The sequence below is a fragment of the Glossina fuscipes genome, unplaced genomic scaffold, assembly GCF_014805625.2.
Source record: "Glossina fuscipes isolate IAEA_lab_2018 unplaced genomic scaffold, Yale_Gfus_2 112, whole genome shotgun sequence".
Classification (NCBI taxonomy): domain Eukaryota; kingdom Metazoa; phylum Arthropoda; class Insecta; order Diptera; family Glossinidae; genus Glossina; species Glossina fuscipes.
Genome location: NW_023998455.1, coordinates 6066933 through 6084562, shown reverse-complemented (window position 1 = coordinate 6084562; position 17630 = coordinate 6066933). Strand labels below are relative to the sequence as shown.

The 17630-nt window shown below is 36.4% G+C and overlaps 2 protein-coding genes across 2 annotated transcripts in view; one reads left to right on the top strand and one right to left on the bottom strand.

Moving 5' to 3' along the window:
* Positions 1-329: 329 nt before the first annotated feature.
* LOC119639179 (poly [ADP-ribose] polymerase tankyrase) lies at positions 330-15275 on the bottom strand. The gene is given in 8 exon segments (XM_038036443.1): positions 330-1954; positions 2103-2259; positions 2311-2603; positions 2664-2821; positions 2888-4640; positions 4705-4865; positions 5233-6015; positions 14692-15275. Coding segments are annotated over 8 exon segments (4695 nt in total). The 5' UTR covers positions 14882-15275; the 3' UTR covers positions 330-754.
* A 1054-nt stretch (positions 15276-16329) lies between these two features.
* Positions 16330-17630, top strand: part of LOC119639233 (ras association domain-containing protein 8) — a 3218-nt gene continuing 1917 nt past the window's right edge. Inside the window, 3 exon segments of the mRNA XM_038036515.1 lie at positions 16330-16847; positions 16918-17333; positions 17404-17630. The exon segment at positions 17404-17630 is cut by the window's right edge and continues 5 nt beyond it. Coding sequence (XP_037892443.1) covers positions 16776-16847; positions 16918-17333; positions 17404-17630 — 715 coding nt within the window. The 5' untranslated portion in view covers positions 16330-16775.

Below are 17630 nucleotides of genomic sequence, written 5' to 3'. Positions count from 1 at the left end.
GAAATATACATATCTATGAACCGGTATATCTATACTTATTTACAGAAATTAATATGCTTTCATGTTATTACATGTTATAGATTAATTCAATTAGATTGCATTTTACAATACTTACACCTCAGAGAAAAAGAGATAGATAGATAAATAGGAAGAGAGAGAGAGAGAGAGAGAGAGAGAGGGAGAGCTTTTGAAACATATAATCGTATAATCAGATCAACGAAATAAGGATCACAAGTCACATTCACATCCACCGTTCCAAGGATATGAAGTAGATGCCAACAAAAAAATTCGAAATAAATTTGATTTGATATTTGTTGTTGTTTTCTAATTTTTTTTTTTTTTTTTACCATCCCTGAGGCTTATTTTAATATCTCATTTTTTTGGGTGTACCTATATAAGAGAGGAATAGTTAGAAAGAGAGATAAAAGTTTCTTTTTTTTTTTTTTTTTTTTTTTTTTTTTAGACATTTGCAAACACTTGCAAACAATTTAACACAGTTAAGATAATAAAGAAAAACGTTTTGATTTTCGTTCTTTTCTTTTGTAATTTTTTGTTGTTTTTTTGTTTCCTTTACAGCGTAGAGAAATAAGAGAATATAATTAGTTACTTATTATATATTTTACACGAATACATTTGTTCTTAGAAAGTGTAGCGGTGTTATATACACGATAACACAGTACATTAATAAGAGTAGTGTGCGGAAATCACTCATGTGAGTCTTTTTAAGGCTTTTGCACTTTTCACTTAACGAGCGTCACAATTCGTACGTGATATTATTTAAATGATCACGCGTCTTACGATTTTTAAAAGGCGCCGAAAAGTGTTCGAATGCAGTTTCTGGAGTAAACGACGACGTCGAATAGGAGCGTAAACGACGATGCGGTGGTTTCGAGGTGGCAGTATGCGGCCCAGAACTTCGGGATCTCTGATAAGGTCGCCGTACAAAAGATGTGCTGTAATGATTTGCATGCGACCCGCCAATACCGCCGCCATGACTTCCACTTGCACCGAAACAACGCATTGCCGCGCAAATTAGTGTACACCAACCCCAAGACGACGGCGAGAAAGTACAAAACGCAGGAGCCGATTTGGGTAATAAATGCTGACGACTTGTGTGCAAATACGGATTGTAATTAGAGCGAAATGAACCACCGCTATCGCTGCTATTTCCACTATCAATGCTGCTTTGCAATAGTGACATTCGGTAGATGTTGCCATTGTGTGAAAGATAAGGATCATCGTCAGACGCATTGAAAGCCCCATTATCGGTGGAATTATCGTTAGAGGTTGCACGTTCAAAATCGCGATCTATTGAAACGGCAGGAGTAATAATCATAAATTGACTATATTTTGTGCGGTAAGAGCGACCGGGCACAGGCTTGGCAGATGATGCTGATCGTGCAGCCGTACTGATGTACGACTTCTGGGAATGTAATTGCTGTTGATTGACTATAGAATTGAGAAGCGTTTGATTAGTGTCTACGGAAGAAAATGAACCCGTCGACGATATTGGTGAAATGTCACCCCCATTTGTATTAAAAAAATTGGTAACTCCTCCGCCAGTCACATGACCCCCCAGCGTAGCTGTACTGCTAATAATGCCTGCTGTTTGACTTATAAACATCCCGGCAGGTGAAGGCTGTGTGGTAGTAACCTGATATTGCAATTGTAAAGGTAAAGAATGCTGTTGGTGCAATTTTGTATGCTGCTGTACAGAATGATGGCTAAGACTGGCTCCCAACGCTGTCGCCAATGTCGTTTGGGTGGCGTTACCGGCATTCGGTTGAATTTGGCTCAGTTGAACTTGGTGCTGCGATTGCTGTTGTTGCTGTTGAGCCGGTGATGTCGTAGGTGTAGATCCAACCGATGGCATCCATCATCTCGTTTCCTCATTTCCACTTCCGTTATCTTCTGGTTTAACAATTTTATAAGTAATTAGGTATTCAGGGTATGCCTACAAAAAATCACAATATTTGATATTTGACGCGTTTCATGTAAATGACAATTTTTTTTTTTTTTTTTTCTTATCTCATCTTATATTAATAGCACTCTTACTCATTTGGATCATTTCAGTTTTTTTTTTTCTCTATCTCTATCTTTACCTGTTCTCCTCTATATACAACATATTCGGCAAAATGTAAGCCACCCGCTGACGGTCGTCCAATAACAGAATGATGGCCGGGTGGAGCGTGAGCCATTTTCATGGCACTATATTGTAAAAACGATTTGCCTAAGGCTACCCGACATAATAACAATTGCCTAAAAAACACAATATCAATATGGAGCAGTTTGATATTATCTCTTACAAACCTTGGACACATATAACACGATTTGTCTTTGTGCGATGGACAACCTATACCTCCCCCAATACCGTAGACATACTGGTTACTTTTAGAGCTGTGTTCAGCAAAGTAGATGCCCGCACCGAACATACCGCCAATATAAGCATGACGTTCATCGAATCCCTTCTGAACAATGGCATTGATAAAGGGACTTCCATGAAAGAGCATGCGTTCATTGGCTTGCAAGTTATTCTCTTCGGATACTTCTTGACGGCGATGTGTATAACGCTCCCAGAGTTTACGATTTTGCACTTTTTGCACCTGTTCGGAAAGAATTTCTATTACTGACACTTAAATATCAACGATCTCTTAATACGTTACCCTTATAATGTTGTAGCGTGTAAAATAACCTCCAGCTTGGCCATTATCGCGGTGTTCTCGGATGGTAGCTTGCATCTCTTCCTCCACCGCCAGAAATTCTTTATCGTCTGATAAGAGATCAACCAGTAGTGTACCAGGATTAGTACTGTTACCAATGCCTGGTGAATATTGTAAGGATTAATAATATATTATTTGTCCATTTATAATATCCGCAATCAGACTACCTGTTGTGGCTCTTAATTGCGCTACACCTTTTAAAATCTTATGACGGAATCCATAAGCTGAAACTCCAACCTGTTTGAGATCTTCATGACCCATTTCTGCCAAAATTTCTAAAGTAATTTGTTCCCTTTCGAAAAGATCAATTAAATGCTCTAGTTGAAGAGTGCACAAAAAGCTAGCTATATTAGTAATAGATTCAGGATCGGCGACCTCCTCATTGGTCACGTCTCCCGAATTCGCCTCGGCTCCTTGAGCAGGACTTAGGCGTGTTGACAGGGGCAGTGGTATAGGTACGCTAAGCGTCATCGAGGCACCCGTCGGCAGTGTTACTGTTTCAGTAGTGGGTGAAAGGACTGTGGTGCAGACCGTGGCTGGACTAGTCGGCAACGTAGAAGTAGTTGCTCCATTTGCTGTTGTAGTCGCCGCTCCTTTTAGAGTATTCGGTGTCGAAGGGGTGCAGTTACTACTAAGCAACGATTGCTGGGAAGCACTTAAAGCTGAACAGCTCAGAGATGTAGCCATGGCATCCTGGAGAAGACATTTAACATCATCGGCCGTAGCCAATTCTATCGGCGTTTGGCCCTCTTGATTTTTCATGTACGGATCAGCTCCATGAGCCAGCAACAATGAACAGAGTTGAGTTCGCCCTTTTTGGGCAGCCTCATGCAAAGGCGTGAAACCCCACTTATCGGTGGCGTTCACAACAGTCTTGTGTTTGATAAGAAGAGCGGCAATTTCCAAATGGCCGTAGGAAGAAGCGTTATGCAATGGAATTAGGCCTCCCTTATCCTGAGCATTGACGTCGGCCCCATTTTCCAGCAAGTACTCGGCTACCTCATAGTTGTTGTAACCAGCTGCTAAATGCAGCGGTGTGGAATTCCGACCTTGAGCATCACGGCAATTAATAGTTTCTGGCGTAACCAAACGTTGCACACGGGCCAAATTTCCCTTCTTTGCGGCGTCTAATAAAGCAGAATTTCCTCGCAATAAATCGGCTACATCATGATCCGATTCTTTAACCAGATCAGCTGGTAACTGTCCATCGCGATTTTTCTTCGTAGGATCCGCACCGTGCTTAAGCAACAACTTCACAATATCATATTTTCCTTTTGCCGCCGCTTCGTGTAGGGGCGTAAATTTCCACAAGTCGGAAACGTTAACGTTCGCTCCAGCTTTAATTAGAAGTTTGGTAACCTCAAAGTGACCATAAGAACAAGCATTATGTAGAGGAACCAGTCCGCCCTTATCGGCTGAGTGCACTTCAGCTCCCTGTTCTAATAAGAATTCGACAACTTGAACGCGATTGAAGCCGGCAGCAAAATGCAAAGGGGTCGAATGACGGCCGTCCAGGTCGCGACAATTAACCGTTTGTGGATTAGCCAAAACAATACGCCGTACTGTATCCAAATCCCCAGCCTTGGCTGCTTCCAATAGATGGGTTTCTGTATCAGGCGGATCTTTTAACAATTTTTGAACGTTGTCGGAGGCCAGCTGAGCAGCCGTATAACCTTCCAGCGAAATAATGGTAGTGTCTATGGAATAAGATAATAGTAGACGTACCGCCTGTTCATCTCGAGCACATTTATGTAAGGCTGTCTGTCCCAAACCATCTAAGGCATTCACTTTGGCACCATTTTTCAATAATGTATCCATAATATCATAATGCAAGTGTTCGGCGGCTAGATGTAGAGGTGTCAAAAAGGCTTTATTTTTTTCATTGAGTAACGCACCCTTGCGTATAAGTACATCAGCGATCTAAGAGATTGGAAATTGTCGTAAAATCTCTACTTAAGGTGTATTTAGGGTAAATAAAACTAACCTGTTTCCTCTTAAGATCTATGGAAATCGAAGCGGCATGTAAAGGTGTATCGCCCGAATACGGATGTACAAAGTTTACAGTTTCCGATGAAAGAAATTTCTTGAGACGAGTTATATCGCATTTTCTACATGCGTCCAAACCGCAGTGGCCTTTATATTCATCTACATGGGGAGGGAAACTACTGTCATTTCTTAATTTTCCATATGAACTAACACCAAAAGGTATTTGAATATATATTTGCAAATAGCTTGGTATGAGGAGACTACTTTTCTAAAAAAAGTACGGGGGGCCTAAATAATTCTTATTTTTTTGGAAAACTTGCAACTACTCACGACAGGTATCTTTTTTTCAATAAACATAATCAATCAAGTTGTCAATCTGATTGAAAGTCTCGGAAATGAGAAGGGAACGTGTTGTATTTTTTTTTGACTACATTTTGTAAATCAATTTTATAACGAAACCCAGCGTGGGCAGGAATTCCTTATAAAAGCGGTGATGGACTAATTTAAGTGATTAATTCGTACTTACATGCGATACGTTCTCTCAATTCTCGGGTGGGAGCGGAATCAATGGCCGATTTGTTGTGGCAATTTAACAAAGTGGGATCGGCACCTTTGCTCAGCAATAGACTGCATACCTCTACGCGACTTTTAGAGGCGGCTTCATGGAGAGGTGTGAAGGCCCACAAATCGTTGGCATTGACATTAGCTCCCGCTTTAATTAATAGTTTTGTAACCTCAAAATGACCATAAGAGCAAGCATTATGCAACGGTACTAAACCGCCCTTGTCCTTAGCATGTACATCAGCTCCATGAGCCAATAAAATCTCCACAATACTGATGCGATTGTATCCAGCAGCCAAATGCAGTGGCGTCGAACGTCGGCCATCGCTGGCATGGCAATTAACATTTAGTGGTGTTAGCAAGGCCAACAGACGATCCTCCGCACCTGAACGTGCCGCTTCTAAAAGTTCATCTTTACGGTATTCCCCAGTCAGAACGGGTCTTGTGTTATCGTCCGCCAGCTCTAAAGGGGTCTTTTGCTCCGAATTACGTATACCAGCATTCGCACCGTGTTGCAATAAAGCAATGCACACATCCACCTTGCCCTTACTAGCAGCCTCATGCAACGGCGTATAATTCCAATTATCTGTAGTATTGGGCGAGGCTCCAGCTTTTAATAATAAGCGCACTACTTCCGCATGACCAAACGAGCAAGCATTATGTAACGGATGCAGACCACCCTCATCACAAGCCTGAATAGATGCACCGCTATTCAATAAGAATTCAACCACCTCGCGTCGACCATAGCCTAGAAAAGCAAAGCACGTAAAGATAAATCAGCATCATATTTAAACTTATAGCAAGCAAATTTCAATCCTTTCTCGATTAAGTGGCAATATCGTATGGTAATAGTAGTAGTAGTAGTAGTAGTAGTAGTAGTGGTAGTAGTAGGCATACTTATGTATTACACGATAGTATGCCCTAACATGTACTCGTAGTAGGACAAGTGATTGCACCTTTTGTATTTCTCTTTCATTTATTTTCATTCGGAGACTTCTCATTTGACATTTTTACTATTAATTCGCTCTAAAGATGAACAAGGTTGTCATCTTAGTAAGAATTCGTTATTTTTCCTTTTATTGTATTCATAGTTTTCTTATGTATGCGCACACAATGCTACTGTATGACTCTTTGTTTAAACATAACTGGGACAGACGAGCAATTTTTTACCAACAATATAAGAAAAGAAGAGGAGAAAAGACGAAAAAGGAGGATGTCATTAACAGTGAGTGATATGAGCACTGCAGAAAACATAAATTTAAGCAGATTGACTGCAATTAAGGAGAGTTGTTAAGATGAATACATTATTTATTTATTTAAGTAGATTTTTCAAACGGCTTATTTGAATGCCTTCGGCGATGTCGATGAATGTTCCTCTAATAGCAAGCAAAACGTGAGGGACAATTCTTATGAAACGCTCTATACAGCGTATATACTTCAGTTGATATTTTATGTGGCGTCCCAGTAAATAGACCCATGAGCTGTAAGGTAACAGAAATTCTGGATATTTTTTTTTACCCTACACCACTTGTATTGCAAAAATCTATTCATTTAACGCGGATATATCCAACATCCAGAAGAACTTGAGATGAACCTGTTTTTAGTCTATCGAAAGCTTGTCTATCCATCTTGCATCCTTCAGCGCATAGGTTGCAGCATTCTTATTTTGGGCCATGGGCAAAACTATTGATAATGGTTGGAATGGAATCAATGTTGCGACCTCTTTTCATATAACGCCTTAGTTTGAAATGGCGTAAGGTATTTAACAATACATCGCCATTCCTTGCAATGTTTTTACTTGTTTCTATTTATTGTAATTTGAAATGTTCTATCCCCTATAAAGATAACTCTTATTTCTATATTAGTTTAATTTTGCAAGCTAAAGCATACAGCAATCAATCTGTTTACGACCGACCATCCAACATTAATTTCCTACCAATCAAAGAACAAACACTGAATTTATTTCGATAGGCATGTTGTGTACAAAAGTTCCCCAAACTAAAGATGTGGCAGATACAGAGATTTGAATCTGTCATAACTTAAGAAAGTCGAGGCACATAAGATTAAGTAAGGACGCAATTTAAGCAAACTCGTTGGGGAAGTTCACATTAAAGGAAAAAGTAAAAGTGTATTAAAAACAAAGTCCGCGCGCTTCGTGTTTCGTTCTTATTTTATGCAATTTCATAAATATATTTTATATATTTTACATCGATTTTTTTTGGCAGCTTAAAAATAAACGCCAAAAAAACACAAGCTTGGAAAGTTGTACAAAACATTTCATGTAGGGATCTGTAAGTATGTATAGTAATACAAAAATATTAAATATCATGGTTGTTTTCCCTTCGATGTTTTTGTTTTAAAACCATGGGCAGATCATTGTTGTCCGCTTTTTTTTTAAATTAATTAATTAACAGAATTAACGATGCTGCGGGAGAATTCTAGACGGAACCGCTTTAAAAAAAATATAAATATAAAATTTAATATACACGCAATGATAGATGTAAGTGTGTTCGTGTCTATGTTATGTATAGCATATCATTAAAATTACCAAAGACATTATTCTTTTATACATTTTGTGTTTATAGGTGACTTCCTTAATTTTCATCCAGTAACTTCGAAATCTTGAGTGCAGCTTGAAAGCGAGCGAATTTACTGATTTTATGATAGAATTCAAATTGACTTCATTTTCCAGCAAAATCGCACTACATTTTATAATATATCATATTTACGATTCTAAATCTAATTGGAAAGCGAAAGTCATTAAGTTCTATTTAGTTCATCGATATTCTCTATCTATCAATTTAATGCTTTTGCAAATATAGAAAGATAATAATAGAGCAAAAATCAAATTCAATGAAAAAATGTTGCATATAGTGAGGTTAGATTTAGATGCCATTACCTGCGACGGAATGTCGAAAATAGTGTCGAGCAATGAGCAATGGCATAAAAGCATACGCAAGGTACACGTTTTCAAAATTTCATTCCCGCTTTGACGAGGGTAAGTTTTGAAGAGAAGAAATTGAGCAAGACTCAACTGTATTCAGTTTTCTATTAATGCTTTTATAACTTATGAACCTGAACAACAATCCTCGCCAGGCACTTTGATCTTTAAACTATAGTTTTTGCGGTAACCATCACCCTTCTAACGCATCTCAATGTCTATTCAATTGAGTTCAGTTGTAAGTTACTAGCTTGATATTAATATTCCCCAGTGAGTAAAATAATTAAGAAGATTTTCAAAAAACTGAATAACGCAGGTATTAATTAAAGGTGTGAAAATAAATTTGAATTTAAATTGCAAAAGATACCCGATTACGAACTAACTGCCTTCACAGAACTCTGCAGGGCTCTGTTCGGTAGCGACTATGGGAAAATGGTCAAATTCGAGATCCTGGCGCCGCTAAGCCCGAAATCTCTAACGATATTTGCGCATTCCTCGTGAAGTTACATGGAAATGCTTTTCATACAACATCAAAAAAGTTTTTAAAAAAATGTTTCTAAAATCGTTTTATGTCAACATATCAAATTTTAAAAATTTTGCAAAAATAGTTTCGGAAATCCGAATTTCGATTTATTTAGTTTGTTTCGTAAGTTGTCCGCAAAAAAAAACGTACATTTCCTAATTTGGATGAAGTAGGCTTGCAAATCCTACTACGTCTCCATTCTGACCACTTACTTAACAGAGCTTAGAGTTCAGAGAGTTGATAGGTACCGTTGGACGTTGCATTGCCCCTTTCAAACAAAGTTTTCCGTAGGAGTAGCGCGGCAGTTTACATCGGCTATATATCTACAAAAAGGATGGCCTTTCGAACACCTTTCTGCCCTCAGAACACCAACTGTACTTTTGATGCGAAATACTTATTCTTCCCCAAAATCCCAAAAATCAGTAGCAAATTAAAGGACAATATTTTTTAATAATATACTTATTACAATTTTTGTACTATTTTATATATACTTCCGGATAGGAAAAGGATATAATAAGTTTGTGCGAATGTAGACGACACTCAGAAGGACTTGAGATAGACGCGATCTTTATTATTTAAACATGTCTAACCGTCTGTCCAATTTGTAAACTGACGGATTTTTTTTTGCCCAAAAGTGCTTCGGTTCGGAAGACGTTTTCGCCCACTTTCCATACAAGACCTTATGTTGAAAAATCGTTATATGAATAAATGCATTAAGCGAATTGGTGTAGGGTATGTGTTCATTTCTAATAAAACCAAACCTTTGAAATGTACGCACACACCTAATAATGTATATGATATGTGCATATATATTTGTATGTATGTGTAAATGTAAAGTAAAACAAAATAAAGTTAACAACAATCAGTTTGTCAGTTCGCGAGTCACTTGAATACGCAAAAGAAACCATTGCAATGAAAATCACTCCAAACAATGCAAAGAAAAGTTTGCAACGTTTCGAAAGGCGAGCGCAATAATTTGCTTTTGTTGGCAACAAACTCGTTCTAATATTTTAAAACAATAATTAAATATGCAACAAGTTACTGAAATTGTGAATAAAATCACATGCGTACACTTAATTATATGGGAATAATGTGTATGAACGATATATTATACAATTTATTGCATCAACATCGTCACACCGTGCTAGGCTGCGCTGTGCTGTATGCAAATAAATAATCGTTGAGGGTAACTTGAAAAATTTTCACCCATTTTCTCTTAATATGTAAGTGGGTGAAGGAAAAAAGTTGCATCGGCTTAGAAGTGAAAATTTCGCGTACCTAACTACTGCAGGGAGTGTAATTTCTGCTAAATCATTTAAAGAGAACTCAATTAGCGGGATGCGCGCAAAAAGCAAAAGAGAAATGTATCCATTTGAACCCTAAAAAATTGATGGCGTACCTTTTACTTCACACATTTTCTCTCTTTGTGTTCTTGCGGCTCATACATCAGTTTTTGCTATAAAGTTTTATGCAAAAACTGCCACTGATCAGATTTGAATAAAATCGATATTCAATCGTAGTTCACAATCAAAAATTTCTCTCAAATGCATTATCTGGAGTTCTTTACATCTTATCATGGATATGATTAATTTTTTGTTCAGTAATAGAAAAAAAGTAATCACATCGTCACAAATTGGCACTTAGAAGGCTTCCTTTTCCGCAAAACCTAACTTTCCTAAAAACTTTGTCTTCGATTTCCATTGCATTTATCACTAGAACCTCACGTAAGGGTTCATTCACGCCTTGTATTTGATTAAACGCACGTGTGTCAATTTTTTCATTCGTCTTTCAGCTCACTGAAGAAATATTTGCATTGGTTTTCAAAATCGCATCGTAACTAAATACTTTCTCCTATTAAGGGCACTGTTGTGGATAAAAGGCGGCCGCCCAATCTATGCATCTATGCTTTTCTATGCTCGATTCTTGTAGCATTGTGCTTCCCACCAACAACAAAGGACTCATAACAGACAGACGGACATACTTAAATCGAACCTCTTATCTAATCTTGAATATATGATTCGAATATGATATTAGAAAAGCAAAAAAAAAAAAAAAAAAAAAAACTCTAGTATACTTATAGGATTTGGCGGTAAGTACATCATAATAGTCGGCTTCCCTGACTATAATGCACCCTACATCGCCCCCCTTCGCCTAATACAATTATTTTCTCATTTCGGTAGTAATACACCAAAAGTTACACAGCATTGCCATGCAAACGCATATTTTTCATGAAAGAGCGACGTAATGGAAGAATTCTTATATGCGGTGTTATGTAAAAAACAAACAAAGGTTTATTTCTATATCAATTTACTATTATGAATTTATCTTCACCATGAAATATTAAAAATTATACTTCTCTTTACTATATAAAGATTCAGTTTTCGTGGAAACGGCCATATGGGAGAGTTTCCAAACGGTTGCTCCGGCCAAAACAAATTTTTCATACCAATGTAGGGCGTCTAAATACTATTACAGAGAAGGTTTTGTCAAGAAATTTTGAAAATTGCAAATTTTTTTCACTTAACGCCTTTTCAAAATAGGGCGTTCATATGAGAAGCGAGTGGGCCGATACAAACCATTTCTCTTTGCGTTCGTCTGCGGGTCAAAGCACGTCACTGCACCAAATTTCATCAAAATATATCAAATTGCGTTCTGTAGCTTAAACACAAATTTACATAATCAGACGGACAGACAGACTTAAAATCACTGCTTAAATACATTTTGAGATAGGTCCAGATTTCATTTTTCGATTTTTTTGTGTATCACTTTACCTTTTGAATATCCTCCTAATTACTGTTAAACTTTCCTTTATCGTCAGGTACGCGTCACTAGGTCGTATTTGCTTTCAACATTGTAACGGATTTCGTTTTTAGAAAACCGGGTAGTTTTGATGCAGTTTTATATCATTAAATGTGTGATTTCCGTCGATATCTACGAAATATTATCCTTCACACAAATATATATGGGTATAGAGGCCAACAATATTTGAATTTATTCGACCTTGTAACCTTGCCAGTATGTCACCGTACCAACGTAAAGCAACCTCAACTTTATGTTACTCAGATACCACTGGATGGGAACTGAAGGATATCAGCATGCACTAGATTTTTATTTAACTTTTCTTGTTTCCGGCACAATGATTTTAATAATTGTTGTTATTTGCCCTTGGTAGTAGGAAATTGAAATTAAGACAAGATTGAATATGTATGTATGCATATGGATAAAAAAAATATGTATATGTAGAGCAAATAATTATACACTACACCACTTATAATAGCACAGAGGTTACAAAGTTTATGCGAATACATGTAATAGCCGAAAACCCTTATTTTATTATACCGATCGATTCAGAATCACTTTCATAATCTGTTTAAGCTGTCTGTGTATCCGCCTGTCCGCGTGACTTCTACCCACGCATTTTTATACCCATCATCGTGAAAGGAGGTATATTCATTTTGTCAAAACGTTTACAACGCCCAGAAGGAAGCATCAGAGACCCCACAATCTATATATATATTCTTGATCAGAGTCAAAGCATGTCAGCCTGTATAATGTTTGTTGCAAACACTCCCCTGGCCGCAAAAGTGAAGCCCCGAAATTCAACATGCCTCGAAGAAGTGGGAAGACGAAAGATTTTATTGAAGTACATCTAATTGTGAAATCATTTATGTCGTGTTGTCATTATTTCATTGAATCCCGAATTGTAAAATATTACTTGTGGTGCACGTCGAAACTAAGCCGCAAATTTCGATCATTCTTGAAGCAAATATTTGGAGATTCTCGGTATGGTTTCGAAATCATTTAAGGTGAAATGAATACTTCTCGAAATATCTTGCTTTTAGTTTAAATAAATAATTATTTTAATATTTTCTACTCAAAAGCCGATACCTTAACCGTACTTAAGATAACTTAAAAATAAAAATGTAATACAATATCACTTCCGAACTAAGTGGCCATGTGTTTGAGTACGTAAAGCTTCAATAGCATATTTGACTCACTAATCATGAATCGAGAAGAGATTTTATACAATTTTGATTATCTACTTTGATATGTAAATAACATCAGCTTTTGTCAATAATCATTTTAATTATTAATTTTTAGGCTTTTTTCTAGCCATCAGTATTTATAATCGAATACCCGATAACTTCCATAGACAGCCTCACCGGCCGTCTACCCCTTAAAACCAAATCTTATATAGATAAACAAAATTATTTGTGGTTCCGCAAAGACGCGCAAAGACAGATCAAAAACTTAAGTATGCGATTACATTATTTTAAAATAAAGTATGGATTAGTTCAAGTACCTAGATATTAGTTTTGTAAATTTTTACACATTTTTGTACATGTACACATACCGACGTAATCTACCAAAAACTCTTTTGTTTGGTTGAGAAGCTTTTTACTTTCAATTGATGTAACATTCCTAACCACTTTGATTTTTTTGTTCATACCTCAGAAGCGAAACGTTTAATCATAGACATTTCAAGGATAGACCCCTTCGTTTTTGAGTTCGAGAGTTTTGATAGAAAAACAAAAGTAAACTAAGTTAGGATGCCCACAAGTCAATGAATGACCAGTTGGACTCGCAAACTAAGCGTTACGGAAGGTTTAACCAGCGGAAGATATAACCATTCATATGTAGAAAAAATTGAAAAAAAATTCAATTTATGATGTTGTAATGAACACTTGGATATTAGCAATTATCAAGAATAGGTTTACTTTATTACTATATTATATCTCACTTTCTCGATCCATTACACACGCCAGTGGCAAATGTATATGGGAAGCCATAGAAATTATAGCGACACCTTTGATGACAACACCACTTGAAGAATGCTAATTTTGTCGCCTATATTCGATAGTTAAATACCTCCCTATTTTAAATTTGGCAAGGATTGCAGCAAGAAAACCGTCGAACCATTCTGGAGATTGCTTTTATATGAGCTTACATAATTCAGCTTTCAAAAATCAATCTCAGTTACAAAATTAGTCATTATTAAGTAAACTTATTTAAAATATTAGTTGAATTGGGTACGCCACTAAGGCCACACGTAAGTAACTGGATATAAGGACAGAATTGTAGATTACCAACATAATTGATAGGCATTTTGTTTACATTTTGTATTGTCAATTGTTGCTGCTATTTTTTACCTGGTTGCATCCATCTGAAATGCAAAATATGATGGTATACAAACTTACTTCACGCATACAGAAGCAAGAGTAATATGAAAGTAGGTCAAAGTCAAATTTTAGGAAATAGAAACAAAAGCTGTAAAAACAACGAAACAACGAAACGAGTTTAATAACAATGATAATAAGAAACTTTGTTAGTATTATATAAATCATTTTCAAGAGAGCCTGCATCCTCGCTAAATAAAAACAAAAAAGACGAAAGAAATCCATTCCTCAAAGTATTAGAACGTCTTTAGGAGCTGTCTTCGCTATATTCACACACATAATTGCTGACGTATTAGCAACAAATTGTTGATTAAAGGACACAGCAAAAGACATTCATAACAGATCCGGAAGAGAAAAGAAAGAACATCAGAAAAATAAAAACAAAACTGTAACTAGGTCATGAAAAGAAAGAAGCAGCAATGGCAATAACAACAATCGTGTTAGCGTTGAATAGAGTTAGTAAATCATAGATTGTGGATCATCATCGTCATCAAGAAAAAGCGGCAAGTACGATGAGGGCATGGGCCCTGAATGACGTGCCAACTCTTTAAACTTTTCTACCTTCAGTCATTTCCCCCTTTTCTAGCTGCTTTCGGTATTCGTTTAGCTTCGCTGGAAGAGGAAAATGTCTTAATTAACTATCTTTTCATTTTCATTTATAGGAAATAAACCCAAGGCCATTAGAACATAATAGACAAGCAAATAAAGTAGGCGCAGTATTACAGTGGGGGGAGAAAGTATATCAGAATATATGTTGAGTAGCACAAGCGTTGATTATATTACCTGCTGCAAAATGGAGTGGTGTAGATTTACGCCCTGCTGTATCACGAGCATTAACAGTCTGTGGTGTGATAAGTTTTTTCACTTTACCTATATCACCCGTCTTACAAGCTTCAAACAGTTCACGCAATGGATCATTGGCCATGACCGCATCCAGGTTAACATTGAGAATCGCTCGACTACGGCTGGACATGGTCGAGGCTTCTCTGTATGTATCTCGTATAGCTTTCGGATGCTATATCAAGCACGCTGCAATAATCTTACACCTTCCTCAATGAAAGATGTTTTATTGAGAAAGCGCTTTAGCGCATTTAATACGTTTAACCAACACAAGCACGAGGTATTCTTTTTTCACTTTTGCTACAAGAAATTTATTTATTTTTGTAGTCTTCTTTCTTTTTACAAACTTACAAAAAATCTTGCACTTATCTTTAGAAATTTATCTTCCCCTGATTAATTCCATTACACGAAAAAGGCACAAAGGTAGTTTTCTTCCTTGCGTATATCGCTGTGAATTTACTTTTTAGTTGTAAGAACACACTTATTATAATTTTTAAAAGAGTAAATTGCATTTCATCTTTTTTTCCTTTATTGCAATTCCACTATTCTATTAATCCCCGAATTTCCGTCTGTTAACTAAATTCGTTTCGCCTTTATCAGATATTCTCGTAAAACTGTAAAACTGTAAAAATTTACAATTTTCATGAAGTTAGCTTCAGCAGGGTTGATTTTATTATGCAGGGCTCTAATGTGTAGTATCAACTTATCACATGATATATAGAAATGATATTCTACTTTAGTCTTTTTTCCTTTTTTGGATGTGGAGTTGAAATGGACTAAGCCGATAGGAAGTATGACATGCACGTCCAGATTAGAAATAATCAATTTAGGTAATTGTTTGTGGTACATAAATTTGTTTTAACATCAAAAAAATTCGGCTTAGGCTAATACGTGAACGTATTTGGAGCTTTTACAATTGTGAAGACTTATGTATTGTTAAAGTAGTAAACTTTGGCTGGAATAAGACTCCTTTACAGATAAATTTATAGAAAAAAATTTGCGTAAGAATACAACGAAGAAAGTAAGAGAGAGGGAGACTCCATAATTTCTTCCTTCTTATCCTTCCTACTTTCTTCCTCTCATATAAAAAATATGTAGCTCTTCAAGAGAGAGCACTAAATATTTTTGCCCACAGGATTACTGCATATTTCTTACATCTATTCGAAGCTGATGTATTCTGAAAAGGCATCAACAGGAAAGAAATGTCCAGAGTAAACAAAGCTTCAGTACTGCACAGGTATTAAACATACTCAAATTTCATTTCGGCCAGTTGTACCATAATTTACAACAGTTCAGAGAAAGACTCCAAAGCTTATCATCAGGATATGTTATCGATCGTTCGAATAATAACATCAATTAAAAAGAAGAAGAAGCAATGCTGTATTTGTTTCTTTTTTTCAAGAAAGAACACTAACCATGATAAAAGTTAGTATACAGGAGAAGGACAATAAATAAAGAAAAAACACTCAGATTTTCTAAAAAAAATGGAGCAATATCTTGTAAGAAATTGTGTATATTAATTAATAAGTGAAAAAAGAAGTGGATATATTCAGAAATCAAAAAATTTGAACTGTAATTGAAAAAAGGAAAAACAAGAAAAGAAAGCAAATGTATAACCTAAATAACATTTTAAGAAGCAATAATGTTAAAAAATTAACGGCAACTGGAAGAGATTTCAGATCTTATAAGTCGGTGATTTAGATAAATTATTCTTAAAATTTAAAATCAGTAACCTCTAAACCCAACATCAAGTCGCAAAAGGTGAAATTGCCTTTAAAGAAGAATATTAATGAAAAAGTTAATACTTTAGCAGCCTTGGGAAAAGCAGATACAACTCCCTGATAAGAATTCGAAATTGGTGCCATGGAGTTAGAAATACAATAGGTTGCACATGAGAAGCTTGAGTGATCTTTTATGGAAAGTTCCATTCACAGGGATTCGGTATTTCTCATTTAATTAGTTAATCATTAGAACGCCTTCAGAATAAGTTCCCAGAAAGATTTCCCCGATTTAGATTGTTGCACATAATGGAATTAAAAGTTTGGGTGGAAGGTATTCAACGCATTATTTGTGGCGTCACGGTCAGCACAACGTGTCAGGTATGGGATGCGTAGACAGACTATAATTGTAAAATAAGTTTAATTTTTTACTGTTATTTTGCTTCTAAAGGATGTTGTATTTGCGTTAGCGCACGCAACGGGGAAAGTCGGTCGTTTCACATTAATCGAACGTTGGCGAAATAACGAACGGTTACTAGCGCCGAACGAAAATCCCCTGAAGTTGCTTTTGAAGTGGGGAGAGTATGCTAACGATGTCCAATTTATATTGCAGCGTTCTGAAAGTAGACAACAGCAACAACAACAGCAACAAAATAATAATAGCAATGACAACCATAATAACAATAACAATTACAACAATCTTAATAATAATCATGAAAACACAGCTGTGATCACAAATAACAAGCCTTTAGCTAATAATGACGACGATAGGTCTGACAATGCAGATGCACAAACTCTAAATCAAACTATGGAATTAAGTTTGAATACAGCTCACGAGCGTGCCAAGGAATTGAAAAAAGCTTTTAGGTAAACGAAATACTCGATATATAAAATCCCGATTTTGTCAATTTTTAAAAGTATTGTTTTCTTGTCGCAGTGCTTCATCCGCTATTTTAGTAAAACCATGGGAAAATGTGGGCATTGTTAAGGGCGTACCTCAAAGTAGCAATCTTAATAACAACGAACAACATGTGCAGCAACATTACAGCAGCCAACAATCGCAGCCATCACCTTCGCTAGATTTTCCTTTAGTTCCACGCCATGAAAAATCACGTTCAAATCCTATTGAATTGCGCTTAAGTGGTGCTGATGGTGACAACAATG